General features: G+C 35.8%; 2 protein-coding genes across 2 annotated transcripts; one reads left to right on the forward strand and one right to left on the reverse strand.

Annotated features, from left to right (window-relative positions):
* Positions 1–1465: 1465 nt before the first annotated feature.
* LOC131066199 (subtilisin-like protease SBT1.7) lies at positions 1466–11510 on the reverse strand. The gene is made up of 2 exons (XM_058000895.1): positions 11324–11510; positions 1466–2124 (listed from the first exon to the last, which is right to left on the reverse strand). Exons 1-2 carry the CDS (start codon positions 11508–11510, stop codon positions 1466–1468), a joined length of 846 nt encoding a protein of 281 aa, XP_057856878.1.
* Positions 11511–12906: 1396 nt separating this feature from the next.
* LOC131066200 (subtilisin-like protease SBT1.5) lies at positions 12907–14135 on the forward strand. Its single transcript, XM_058000896.1, has 3 exons — positions 12907–13440; positions 13507–13968; positions 14079–14135. Exons 1-3 carry the CDS (start codon positions 12907–12909, stop codon positions 14133–14135), a joined length of 1053 nt encoding a protein of 350 aa, XP_057856879.1.
* Positions 14136–15306: the final 1171 nt, after the last annotated feature.

Raw genomic sequence — 15306 nt, forward strand, 5'->3', positions numbered from 1 at the left:
ATATATACAAGTAGATTGGGACATTAGAGTTATAAACACCGTAAATTGTGTTTGAGATCATTGTCCTAATTGTAACAATCAACCACCATTGGTCCAAGGCCACACCAACACCGTTGTGACACCAAGGTTTGTGCATACTGGTGTAAGGGCTACTCTTAGGATATTTTATTACCATTACATATACACACCTAGTGGGGTTTCCAAACACAACTTGTTTGAGTAGGTAGTATCATTGGTAAAATTGTGATTGTCACAATTGATACCCTTAGGATAGTCATTAATATTTGGTCTATGGCACTTTTTTATGGCTTCTAAATGCTTCTATGGGGTGTGCAGGGGTCCCACACATCTCTTCTAACATTCCATCCAAGGCACTTCACTCTCGCCTATCTTATATTCCACTTTCTCTATGTTGCTATCCCATATGTCCGATACATGAAGAATATCAGACCAATCAATCAAATCTAGCATGTGTCTGAGAGGTTTTGGAGACCTGCAACAAAGAGAAATAAAAATACATATTTACAAGAGCCTTTCCAACCAATGGTGTGAGTTTTTTAATGGTGAAAAGGCCAAAAATACATTTTTTTCCCACTCATTGGAAACCCTAGTGAGTGTTTTGATAGTTTTTGGAAAAATAGTGATATCTTCTTGAAATTTCAATGGATCTCAATGCTACAAAAGATGAAATGAAGGTAATTCACTTCTCTACCATATCCAATTGACTTCTAATGAAAATATGATGAATTTCACAATTAAAAATAATGACAATTAGACTGAAACGTTTTTGTATGAACAAAAATCTCCAACTTCATTTAGTAAAACTTTCAAAATTCAACAAGACAAACTTGGGTGGTGTGACAAAGGCCTATTTATGCCCATCCAAGTGGGTTACAATCTCAAACCGCCAAAAACCAACCTCCCAACCAAATTTTTAAAAGTTGTCATGACAATAATGACAACTTTTTACAATTTTACAATTTTTGCCCAATAGACCTCAAACTTTCCGAATTAGGTCCAAATACATCATAATGGACTCAAATGGCCTTATTTACATGAAATAACACAATAAAATGTCGGAGTAGGTTTTGGCTATCGGGAGCGGTCTCAGTCTGCTATACCGATACCCGATGAGTCCTCCTTCCTATGTCTTGTAGTGAAACGAAGCTCAGAGAAGCATCCCTATGACCTGACGAAGTCATCTTCCGTCATGGGGGTAGCATCGGCTATCAGGTGGACTTGTTCGGAGTTACGTCGATACCCGATGGATTCGCCTTAGGCGATCGGGTTGACATCGGCTATCGGGTGGACCTGTTCGATGTTAGGCCGATACCCGATGAAGTCGCCTTAGGCAGTCGGGTTGACATCGGCTATCGGGAGGACTACATGGAAGCTACGCCGAAGTCCAATGGATCCTCCTTGGGTCATCGGAGTGCTATCGGCTATTGGAGGAGTCTGTGAGAAGCTACGCCGATATCCGATGGATTCGCCTTTGACGATCGGGTCTGTCATCGGCCATCGGAGATGCAGCTTTGGAGTTACGGCGATACCCGATGGAGTAGTCGACTTCAACAGATTGACTGTCGGATTTTAAAAGCATGGTAAATGAGGGGTAATTGAGATCTATGACAGCCAAAGTAGAGCTGGGGCAGGACGCATTGGAGAGAAGAGCAATTTGTTGTTTGGTGTAGTTGAGAAAGCATAGAAAGTTAATGTAGTCTTGAGCCTCCATATCGTAGACAAGCCCAGGATCCACCGCAGCTTCGGGATCTATGTGACCTGCACCCGTAGCAAAGGGGTCAGCTTCCAACACGGTAGATAAATCTGCGATGGGCTGATTTGTGTTGTCAACAATGTAAGAAGACGTCATGAGAGCAGATTTTGTGGCGGCGGGGCTCCACATTGGATGCAAGACTTTTATCAGCGCTGCAATGCCGGTCACGTGAGGGGTGGCCATCGAAGTCCCCGATTTAAAATCGTAATCATTTCGCACGGCTGCCAAAATGTTGACGCCCGGAGCAATCATATCAGGCTTCAGAATAAATGGATACCCTCCACTCGGTCCCCGGGAAGAAAACACAGCGACCGTGGGAACAAGTGTTCCTGCTCCAACAACAGTGAAGCCTATATATGTTCATCGTGGATGTGGCATTATTTAAAGTGATGTTGATGTAGGACTTTATGCTTTCACCCATACTAAAACTGACGGTCATAGAGGGCACATTAGAGGACTGGCTATTTAGGTCGGTAATCCGCTGTTCTGCTCCCAAAAGCACTTCATTTGCAACAATTGTTCCTACACCGCCTGCTCTGGCCACTTCGTTCGCCTTCGACCAAGCACTGGTCCCCCCCGTAAATTCTGATCACACAGCACTATCGTACCGTTCAACCACTTTCGGGTCGAGGCTACCACTAACACAACGCTTTGAGTTGCTGTTGGTGGAATCATACACCAGAGAGGAGGGCCCATACTTTCCTTTTCTTCCTTTGTAGCTGGATGTGCCTTTGTATGTCGCCCCATTGCCCAGTAGTACAAAAGCAGGGAAATCTCTGTCGATACTACTAGCCGCGGCCGGGCTTAACCGGCACACTCGAAGCTTTGACTGCTTCGGTGTGCGGGGCCCACTCTAACGTTTGAGAAAAACATTTTCCCTTCACATCTTACCATTTACGGAGTTTTGGTTTCCACCGTTTCTTTCGCTAACGTCCATTCCCTCCCGTCCGTTCGATTCAAAAAATTGTCACCGTTAACATTTAAAATTAAAAAATTCCCGCGTAGAAGTTTGAAAGCGTTGAATGGGATAAAAGAAGCGGGCACTCCCATTGTTTCACCGCCATGGAAGACTTTTGTCAGGTACAAAGGTTTCCATCCCTGCTAGATTGCTTATGCGACTGGTTCTGCAGCACACAAAAGACATGGGCATGCTCACGATGCAGTTGGTAAATGGGAGGTTTGGATTAGGGTATAGGCATCCATCAAAGCATAACAAAATGACAATTATTGTCGGATCTTACGATAGTTAATGCTCTCGTAGACATGTATCCAGAATGTGGAAGCATGGAGAGGGCAAAATAACTGTTTGACCAGATCCCTAAAAGAAATGTGGTAGCATGGAACCTGTTTGATCACAGGATATGCACAAGATGCGTTTCTTGAAAAGGATTCATAAAATCTCAACCAAATGCGATTGGTAGCTGTAAACCCAGACTCTGCAACTTTTGCCAGTATCTTCCCAGGCCGTGTGAAAGTGGGGAGCTTTACAACGGAGTATGGACATCCGCCATGGGAAGCTGGAAATGAACTTTGTCAGATGTTGTAGCTACCTTGGTAGACATGTATGCAAAATGCATAAGCTTCGACAAGGTACGTTTACTGTTTGATATAATGTCTTGAAGAATTATTTGACAGAGTGCCATGATTCCAAGATATGTAAAAGGTGGAAGCATAGGCAAGACACGTGAACTGTTTGACAAAATGCCTCAAAGAAATATGTCCGCACAGAACACCCTGGTTGCAGGCTGAGGATGTCTTCTTAGGTTCATGGTGTGCCAAAACAACTTTTGAGAACCTTAAATATTTAAAAAATTTATTCAATATTATGAATTTAGGGTTAGTGTCACATAGAATATCAATCAAAGCAGATATATGGCATTGAAATCATTTGGGAGGAAGAGTACTGACATGAGAAATCCTATCAACAATTGCTTCCATGCTATCAGAATCTTATTTCAATTGTAATATTGTCTTATGGCCTCGCTTAAGTTCTTTGCCACTAATGAGGATCTAGATAATACACACAAACATGGAAGAGATGTCAATGTTGACATCTTGTCAAATAAATATTTTGATGAGATCCATACCAAGTACTTCTAAAACGATATCCACTGAAATCTTACCATTTCAAAGGAATGGAATCTTACCATTTTCGGGAATGAAAGAAGCAGTTCGTCTTATTCAAAGTTACCCTATAACGTGCTCCCCCATAACATTTGCTTTTGCAAGAAACACAAAAGCAGCTCAAATTTATGATGTATGATACTATAAGTTCTTTACAAATATATAAGAACAAAGCAACACCATTTTTCACACCCATGTTTAGCTCTATGACTAACAAAACTTGTAACTAATTTGTCAATTTGTTTCAATATTACAAAAAATAACAAATTTGAACATTTAGACATAAAGATATTATTGTAATGGTGTTTAGCAATTTGATGTATATCTTATGAATATAAATAAAGATATATATTTTTTATGCATTTGTTGTGTACTTGATTTTTCTTCATGTGTGTTCATCTATTTGTTATGGTTATTGGATAATTTTTTTAACAAACCTCTTATGTATGAATGCATCAAAAAATATTAGAGATTGAGTTATTATGAAAGAAAACGACAACCCACAATAGAAATATTGTGTGCTACAATATAAATGACCCATAGAAGTCTCATAAAGAAATCTTATGAGCATATGACACCATACATGACCCATAAGAGAGCTTGTTCACTAAAAAAAGGGAGTGTGCAGGTGTTTTTTAGTAATATAATGTTGGATAGAAGATATGCATGTGTGAACATCCTCCAACAAGTGTGTTAGGTAGAGGTTGCATTAGATTGGAATAAATGCATTTGAGAGAAAGGATCAAATATCCTCTAGTACCATGGTATTGGAATAGGGTTGTTAACACACAACTAAAGGTGAAGTAGTCATCACTAATTGACATTAGATGTATTTTGAAAAGGGAAATCTATCAAATTTAGCACCAATCTGTGATATTTAAGAGGAATCAATTTTTGCAAGTTTGAATTGTGAGAAAGGTGAGAAAATAGAAGCACCAAACTTGAAGCAATTTTCAAGAGGCATATAAGTAAATTTCTTGTAAAGGGTGATTTGAACCAAGAAGTAACTTTGGGTGACTTTTTGGCAAGATGTTGACTAGATCATTGACATGGTTAGAGGCAAAGTTATCGATTCTATCTTAGATCTAGATTCATGAAGAAGAAAATTGCAAATAATATGAAAAGCTGATAGAGATCATGTAAAACATATCTTCCCTAAATTGGTCACTTAGGAATGTAGATAGAAGTGTTGTAACATGTCGAAGAAATAAGAGATCCCATGAATACTTTTGCAAAATAAATTTCTATTTAAGGCATTTTGAAAAGGAAGCAATAGTACATGATGTGCTAATAGATGTATGGTGACACACAGCTAAAATCAAATGAAGTGAAAAAATAATTTCACTATAGGAAATAATTGATTATTCTAAGGAACAATTGATGTATAGTAAGAAAACCAAATCTAAATAATATGAATGATAAGATGCCCTATATAGAACAAATGACTAGTTAAAGAAGACAAGATGATGGTAATATTGCTAATGTTGAAACTAGAACAATTGATAAGTTTAATATAGTGAATAATGTGGTAGGTAATGGAAGAAACTAGCAAGAAGAATAATGACAATGACTAAAGTCATTAGTGCAATAGGGAAAGCTGCAAGGTGTGGCAACATATAGCCTTCTAGCGAATGTGTGGTACAGTGACCAGTATTAAGAGTTAATGAAAATAAGTTTCTCCATGTTTATCAAGTGTGTGTTCCAAGGTTTGGAGAAATTTATAGAGGTCATGTGCATAACCAAAAGAAGAGGGATGATCATTGATGTTGAGGATCAAGGAACAAAATGGATTAAATAATATTGGAAGATAAAGTAGCATTAGAGAATTATGGCATCTGAATTATTCATACTCAAGGAGTGTTGGTATTAATATTTGTGAGGTCCCTAAATTGTATAATTGGTTTGTTTTATCTCCTTTGTTACCCTTTCTTTATCTTAGCCCAACACTTATCTTAGTTCAGAGAGTGGTGAATTTGTTCAACATTAGACCTAAAAATGAGATATAAATCAACAATTAGAAATGGAAACTGGAATAATATTCAAATAACAACATAAAGAAGAGGATATTTTTCCTAATACAAGGAGGTAACAAGCTCAATGGAAATCTAAAAACCTAGGTAAGTCATGTTAACATAAGATCCCGATAAAGGGAAACTAATTGGTAAATATGGAAAAACTAATGCCTTTGTAGATTTAAGCAATTAATATCAATATAGTTTAGACGGCCCTGTCAATAACATGGTTATACATAGTAAGATTTTTTTTAAATTTAACAATGATATGCCATGGAATCAACAAAATATAGGAGTAAGAAATAAAAGGTCATCTCATGAGTTGCACATGGAGAATGTGAACACAAATTTCTCCCTAAACCCACATGTGTGAGAAATTAAAGGGACACTCCACATCATTCTCCTCATGTCATCTCTTCAAAAATTGAAGCTAAAAAAGAATAGGAACCTCCCTTCCATGATGTCAAAGCTACTATGGAATTAGAAATAGAACATAAAGAAAGAAGGTTTGATCAACATGTAGACATAAATGAATGACTTAGATAAATGCAATGCAAAATGCAATAGTAAGCTCAATTTCTTCAATGGAACTTGCAAATCAACTAGTATCAAAATATTTCTCAGGAAGTCAATAGAAACCAAACCATATCACTCACCATTCTAGATCAATAAACACAAAAATTACAATGCAACCGAAATATTCCTAATTAGTAATATTAGCAACAAAAAAATAATTAAGAAAATGTAAGAATACCTCCTAAGATTCAAGCTCAAAGGTCATTTTCAATAAGATAGTCTTTAGGAATGGATAGATAGAAGTAGCTCTAGAATTCTATAGCATCCCTAATTGTCCTAATCTTATTCAAAATGATAGAGGAAAAGTGTCAAAATTCCAAGGCCATAACATTTTCACTGGTGACAACCACCTAAGATGTTCCATCAATGTAATTGATGAGTATGAAATAGAAGATGCAAATATCACAATGAAAATGTTTGTGTAGTTAAAAGAATATAAAGGATGTCAAAAGAACTTGTGTTAAATAGGTGAGTCCAAATGTAGCCACTTCAATTAAATCTCTCATTGCTAAGCATAAATTTGATATATTAATAGAGGTTGTGAAGGATATACCATACATGGTTACACAAGACAAATCAATTCATTCTAATGCTATAACAACACACTTCAATGAAGATCAAATACTTCACAACCAACCGGACAATCATGGTAGATCTAATAAGCTTGGATAAAGTATAAATCAAATAATTTTAAGACATTAAGGGTATCACAAGATAAAAACCCTTGATCCCTTAAGAAAGGATCAAGTGCATCTCTAAGAAGATGCATTATAAGGTGAAAAAGATTTGAAATTTGATCAAATAGTTTTATTGTATGCGTACACAATCATTGCGTTTCATGAAATTATACTTATTTGAGGCATGGTGTAGAATAGTTCACATGTCTTATCAACATGTCCATGCCTTTCATCAACTCAACATGTGAATGGTAGAAAGAAAAATATGAACCAAAAACTAATCTCTTTGCCATTGTTGCTTCAATATTTCATAATTAAATAAAAAATAGAAGCAATAGTTCACATGCCTTTTATATACACCCAATACTCTCATTTATTGTTCTATTTTTTTGTATGGACTATCCCCCTATTACAAAGGGTCTTCAAAGTTATTTTAGGTGATAATATTCAAGATGAAACTAGGATAATTTAATACTTGTATTTTCTCTAATTTCTTCTCTAACTATGTGGATTTGAAATAAGATATAGACTTCTCAAATACAATTGCTTATTGGCAAATTTAGGATTTTCTACTACCATTGATTATTTATAGTCAAGTTGTCATTTCCTATGATGATATAATGGATGAGCTTCAACTTGGAATTTATTCCCTCATGAAATGATAAATAATTATTTTTCAAATTTTTATATTTTTACTATTATGTGTGGACTAATATAGCTAGCAATTTTTTTACTAGATTCCATGCATGCCTTGAACTCTCATAGTGGCTAGCCTAGGGAGTACCTATCAACTAGGGTCTTAGAGGCTTTCATGGCACTTATATTTCTATTTTGGCATGCTACTTCTTGACCCCTTGCTACTTGTCCTTCCTCCATTTTTACATTGAAATTGTCGTCTCCTCTACTAACTACCAATGCTTCAACTTCTTCCTCAACTCTCTCTCTCTCTCTCTCTCTCTCACTCACAAACTTAGCTATTTAGCCACTACATTTAATTTATATTCCTATTTTCACTTTTATTAATATTCTTTTTATTGATGATCTCTCATATTTTATCTAAACAAATATTATTTTCAAAATAAATTAAAAAATATGATTCCTTAGAGGGAATATTTCTCAAGATATTATTTTTTGAACTTTTCAATAGTTAAAGAAAAGTGTCAAGTTTGAAAAAATAGCCTAATATTTTTTATTTAAAATTTATTTAAAACATAAAACACATTAAAATATTACATTGAATTAGATTGTATTACTTAGATTACATTTAATTAGTTTACATAATTTAAAATAATAAAATATATGTGCAACAGTTTGCATGTCTTCAAGTCAAAAAGCTAGTTCACAAACTACTACTATTCATTTCCTTTATCATAGTTTGTTATGGACTCAAATTTAATCTAGTCAATTGTCCTTAATTTTAAATAAAGTTTTAGTTAATATAACTCTTGTTCCCTTATTGGTAACAATGGAGATGTTAGAATTTAAATTCTTCATAAAGAATAGTGGTACCATGCAATATTGGAGCAAACTGACAGCTCACTTCAATGAAATTTTGAAATCTTAGATAAACTAATTATGTAGGGAGATTCTAGGGTTTATGCTAGTGTATGTATAAGAAGAGAGTTTTCCAAACTCTTATCAATTGTAATTCTACTAGAATCTAATATAGGAAAGTAAAATTAGTTGATAGGAATTAAGGTTAATCCAATATTGTAGGCATAATAAATAAAATAATATAAATAGAATATCGCACAAATGATTATGAAATGGGTTAGAAAATAATTAGTTGAGCCTAATAAATCTTCAAATGAAAATCCACACAACAAAAAAATATTATAGGAAATGAGGAAGATTATAACTATCATGCCAAAATTAGTTGATCTACTTCCATCAAGATGGCTTGCTCTCATGGTCTAGTGAAAAATTTAAGGAAATTCCTCTTGAACTTGAAATTAAATCATTAGTAAACAAGTCCAATGAAATAGAGGCATATGAGGAAGACCTACAAATAGAACATGAGGAACCCAAAATATTGGTCTCTATGGATTTTTTATCAATATCATAATAAGAGACACAAAAGGTCTAAGCTAACTACAACCCCAAAATAAGAAAGAGTTGTAAGATAGTTCAAGATGTCACAACTGAAGAGGTCAAACCTAGTTCTCAACCTTCACTAAATTTTGATAAAAAAATATCAAATTAGGGGGAAGTAGCCCCACTAATATAATGATGATCCTAACTTTGAATGTTATTGGCCTCATTACCTCTAACAAAACTAATGTAAGAGAATCCCAACACAATGTGGTAAATATTAAATCATTATTAAAAAGTGGACTTTTTTAGTTTGTTTAAATTGTTTGTTTGTTAGTTGTAGTTATTAGTCTATGGTGAAACATGAAATTGGATTTTATAGTTTTGGGATTAGTTTAAGTTATGGTTTTTTAGTGTCATATTAAATTTGGGAAAAAATTAATAGAAAAAAGATGGTCAATTAGTTTGAGGACATCTATCAAGTGGATAGTTGTGTATAGTTGAGATTATTTTCATGCATGTGGCAATTGATTTATAGCTTGAACCAAATAAAATAATATTTATATGGAAATATTGAGCCCTTCACAATAATGTTTTAGTACCACATGTAGGTTTCTCCATTATTCAATGCTTTGAATTTGTAAGTATATTATTTTTGGTTGATGGCAAGTTACATGTGGTATTGGGCTTTATACTAGATTGTAGCTAACATTGATAATTGAAAAATGTGTTGATGTTGTATATACTATCTTTTATATGAAAGAAAGGTAAGCAAAGAGGTAAGCCAAGGACTAAATAGGTAGAATGAAAAAAAAATCTCGAGAAATTTAGCTAGCTAAAGGTGAAAAGAACTAAAACATTTTCACAACTAAGAAAAGAGGGAGCTAAAAAAGTCACTTCTATCAAATATAATAAGGGAGAATCTCTCAATAAGCATAAACTCATTAAAACTTTTAGGAGATAATAGACTTCTTATAGTTCATTCTCATCACTATCACAAGTGAAGATCGTCGAATCTTAATAGTACCTTTCACTAAGGAGATCAATTCAGATTCCTTGTAAGTGATCTCAAATAAATCCCAAAGGTCTAACGGATTTCATGTTACCTTCTTCTAGAAATATTGTTATGTCACTGAAAAATAAGCTATGGTGGCTTGTGGTGAAGCCCAAAGATATAAAGGTGCTAAAAGAATTGAATCATATGTATATTACACTAATATCCAAGAATGCTTCCTTTTAGTCTTTTATAGAATTTTGAAAAATATCCCCTTGTAACACTCTATATAAAATCCTCTTGAAGTCGAGGAAGAACAATCTAAAAATAGTGCTCTCTTTTCTAAATTTCCAAGAATAAAATGGCTTAATCTAAAAACGATTCATCATTGAAGGTATCAACACTAGACATGGAATCAATTACTCAATTTCCAATACAATTAAAAAAGCATAATAATCAAGCTTCATATTAGCAAATCATATGCTGAAGTAATTGGAGGTTCCTCATGAAAATCCAAGACACAGTTGGCTTCTATGATAATTGAGGGAATCGATCGTAGAATGAAGTAGAAGTTGAAACTCTTTTGCATGGCTTCTTATTGTTTAAATCATGCATCACTAATATAGAAACAATTAAGGACAATTTTTCATGGTGATCATTCTATGTATACAGAAAAGATGCTCTCTTAATTAGAGAATAAACATCACTTTGCATGAAGTTTGTGTTATACTATGTAGTTTAACATCAATTTTCACTTCTTGCTATCAATGGTTGGCCTAGTCTTAGCAATATATGAGACTAATAACACATTTAATCTTGATGTTGGTGCAACCATTCCACCTTTTGTGAGCATTCCTTGGCATCATGTATAAATCAATTTATAAGTTGAAGTAATACTTAAAAACATATTCGATTAGCTTAAGAGAGTTTGCGCCTCATTATTTTTTTGTTAGATGTTTCTCAATCCTTAGCTATATCATAGTCATTTATTTCACTTTCCTCCCAAACGATTTCAGGGTGTTCTGTGCGGACATATTTCTTTGAGGTTGCCTATGCTTCCACCTTTTGCATATCTTGGAATCATGGCACTCTGTCAAATAATTCTTCAAGACATTCTGTCAAATAGTAAATGTACCTTGTCGAAGCTTACGCATTTTGCATACATGTCTACCAGGGTAGCTGCAGCAACAGCATCTGACAAAATTCCTTTCCAGCTTCCCAGGGCGGATGTCCATACTCCGTTGTAAAGCTCCCACTTTCACACGGCCTGGAAAGATACTGGCAAAGGTTGCAGAGTCTGGGTTTACAGCTACCAGTCGCATTTGGTTGAAATTTTATGAATCCTTTTCAAGAAACGCATCTTGTGCATATCCTGTGATCAAACAGGTTCCATGCTACCACGTTTCTTTTAGGCATCTGGTCAAACAGTTCTTCTACCCTCTCTATGCTTCCACATTCTGGATACATGTCTACGAGAGTATTACCTATTGTAAGATCCGACAGTAATTGCCATTTTGTTATGCTGTGATGGATGCTTATACCCTGTTCCAAAACTCCCATTTACCAACTGCATCGTGAGCATGCCCATGTCTTTTGTGTGTTGCAGAACCAGTCGCATAAGCAATCTACCAGAGATGGAAACCTTTGTACCTGACAAAAATCTTCCATGGCGGTGAAACAATGGGAGTGCCCGCTTCTTTTATCCCATCCAACGCTTTCAAACTTCTACGCGGGAAGTTTTTAATTTCAAATGTTAACGGCGACAATTTTTTGAATCGAACGGACGGGAGGGAATGGACGTTAGCGAAAGAAAAAGTGGAAACCAAAACTCCGTAAACGGTAACGCTGTGAACGGGAAATGTCAGCTCGAAGGTTAGAGTGGGCCCCGCACACCAAAGCAGCCAAAGCTTCGAGTGTGCCGGTTAAGCCCGGCCCTAAGACTGGAATTTGATGGTCACCCCTACCTGTCATATGAATTTTTGATGACGGTTTAGTCATTTCAATGTCTTTCATTTGACATGTTAAGAAAAATATTAACTGTCAAAAAATATAAAAGTAGAAGATTGAAGCCACACCAAAATGCAATCTTTCTTAGGAAGAAATGATATATATATTTTAAAATTATATATATTATGACAAGTTTCTATAACAATCTTATTAAATATATTTAAAAAATAAAATTGACTAAATTTCTAAATTCGTATATAAAAATATAGATTATATTGTAAAAATTCATATTAAAATATTTTATCAATTATATTCTATTATATCATTTCAATTATGACAAGTTTCTAAATTCATATGAAAAAATAGAACTATTTAAAAATCATATTAAAATATTATAAAATTAGAAACAAGTACATCCTTCCATTTCAAAATATTCTAAATAAATTTTTATTTTTATAATAAACATTCTAAACTAATATATATCAATATTATAAATTATAATATTCTATGATATATATTGATTAAGATATTTTTTTACGGTTTATTTATAATTTGAAGTGTCATCTATACAGTTTTAGGAAAAAATAGCATGTCAATACATACATTCTACTAATTTTTTAAGTTGTCAAATACGATTCAAAAGTGAAAAAACGGCCATTTAGCCTGTCAAATTCCAGGCCTGCCCGGCCCTATAAAACTTTGCCCATATTTCATCGATCCGCATTCCCCGCAGAATTAACTCCCGTTTCTTCATCTTCTTGTTTGCTAATAATGGCGAATGCTTGTCTTGCCAATTTGGTATTGATCCTGGCTGCTCTCTCTGCCATATCGTTGAGTAGTGCTGAAGATGAACAAGACACACGAGCCCGAAGGCCATACATTATTCACATAGTCAAGTCCGCGAAACCCAGCCATTTTACTTCACACCAGCACTGGTATGCTTCAATGCTTGACCAGCTCTCGCAGTCAGATCCCAATGGAAGGGAGTTGTTATATACGTATAATACTGTCTTGCATGGGTTTGCTGCGATGCTGAGCAGCGCAGAGGTTGAAGCCATGGAGAGTATGGACGGGTGCTTAGCTGTAATTCCGTCCTCTGTTCATCAACTTGACACCACGCATTCACCTGAGTTCCTGGGCCTTTCCGGCCCCTCTGGAGTGTGGTCGAATTTCTCCACTTACGGCCAAGATATCATCGTGGGCGTGATTGATACAGGCATATGGCCTGAGAGCAAAAGCTTCAGTGATGCAGGTCTTGGACCCGTTCCCTCTAGATGGAATGGCAGTTGTCAAGTCGGGCAGAATGTCAGTTCCACAAACTGCAATAAGAAAATCATCGGAGCTTGATACTACTTCAATGGCTACATAAAGGACTTCAATACTACCATTAATCCAACCTCGGAGTACGCATCTCCTCGAGACAGCAATACCCATGGAACACATGTAGCTTCTATTCTTGCGGGAGCTGAGGTGAATGTTTCCAGTTCGTATGCCAACGGAACAGCGAGTGGAATGGCCCCTCAAGCCAGGCTGGCCATCTACAAAGTCTGCTGGGCAAAGGGTTGCAGCACCACTGACATAGCCGCTGCGATGGATGAAGCAGTTGCTGATGGAGTTGACATCATTTCAATCTCAATCGGTTCATCAGACGTGCCTTTTTACCAGAGCTCAAGAGCCATTGCAACATTCGGGGTCATAGAAAAGGGTTTTCCTGTTTTTGCCTCGATGGGAAACAGAGAACCAAATTCATCTAGTCTGAGTAACCCAATACCATGGGTTACGACTGTAGGTTTTATAGGGATCAATCGAGGCAGGTCCAGCCAGTGCTACGTGGTAAGTTACAATGCTCATAACTTCTGGATAACAATGTGGGTGACATACTTCTCACACGCAAAACGTTGCATAATAAGTGACAACGTGGTGTGACAATGTACATCGTCCAGATAAGAATGGACAATGTGATAAATGACAATGTTGATAACTTCTCGACAATGTGGTAAATGGCAATGTTGATAACTTCTCGACAATGTGGCAAGTGACTTTATCTACTTTTTCGGCATAATTTTGGAGAATGTGGCATAATGTAGTATAAGAGTAAGGTCCCACTCTTTGTGGAATTAGGTGGGATCTGTACAAGTTATGAGTACATTTCACAAAAAAAACAAATTATTCCACGCTAGCTATTGTGAAATTTAAGAATTCAGAATAATAATGAAAGAAAACAGATAATAGTAAGCAAAACAGAACACAGACTCTAGTTTTATCATGGTTCGGCAAAATAGCCTACATCCACACTGAGCAGAGGAAATGTATTATAATGACTAAACAATACCATATGTACAATGAGATAGCAGCAACTATTTAATAGACTACAAAGGATTAGTTGAAGAGTCATATGAAATGGAAAGCCAACAGGTGACCGTTGAGCTTCAATACACAACAATCTCCCACCTGAAGTACAACGAATACCTCAACTGATCAAACATTCCCCTGCTCTACCGGCTGATTTATTTCAGCTTAACAAGACCAAGAGAAGTTCTTGCACATTCGAACTTCTCTTTGGTTACAACCTTAGTGAAAATATCTGTCGGATTGACCTTTGTGTCAATTTTAACAACCTTCAATTTGCCCTCTTCAACCATGTGACGCACAAAATGAGCATGAATGTCTATGTGTTTTGAACGTCGCTGAGATGTATGATTGTGAGCCATAAAAATGGCACTGCGACTATCACAAAATAGAATGTAGTCATTTTGTTGATATTTCATATCACCAAGTAGTCACTGCAACCAAATCATCTCCCGAGCACCTTCTGAAAGTGCCAAGTACTCAGCTTCAGCAGAAGAAAGAGCAACTGAATGTTGCAGCCTTGAGGCCCAACTAATGGTAGCCCCAACAAACATGAAGGTATAACCAGTAGTAGATCTCCTTTTGTCTAAGTCTCGGGCAAGATCGGAATCAATGAAACCTTGTAGTAGAACATTATTGCCATTAAAGCATAAAGCAAAATTAGAAGTCCCTTTTAGATACCTCAATATCCACTTAACAGCCTCCCAATGTATCTTCCCGGGATTGCTCATGAATCTACTCACAACTCCCACCGCATGAGTAATGTCGAGACGTGTAGAAACCATAGCATACATAATGCTACCAACTGCTGATTTGTAAGGA

Source organism: Cryptomeria japonica, chromosome 5 (assembly GCF_030272615.1).
Source record: "Cryptomeria japonica chromosome 5, Sugi_1.0, whole genome shotgun sequence".
NCBI classification, from domain to species: domain Eukaryota; kingdom Viridiplantae; phylum Streptophyta; class Pinopsida; order Cupressales; family Cupressaceae; genus Cryptomeria; species Cryptomeria japonica.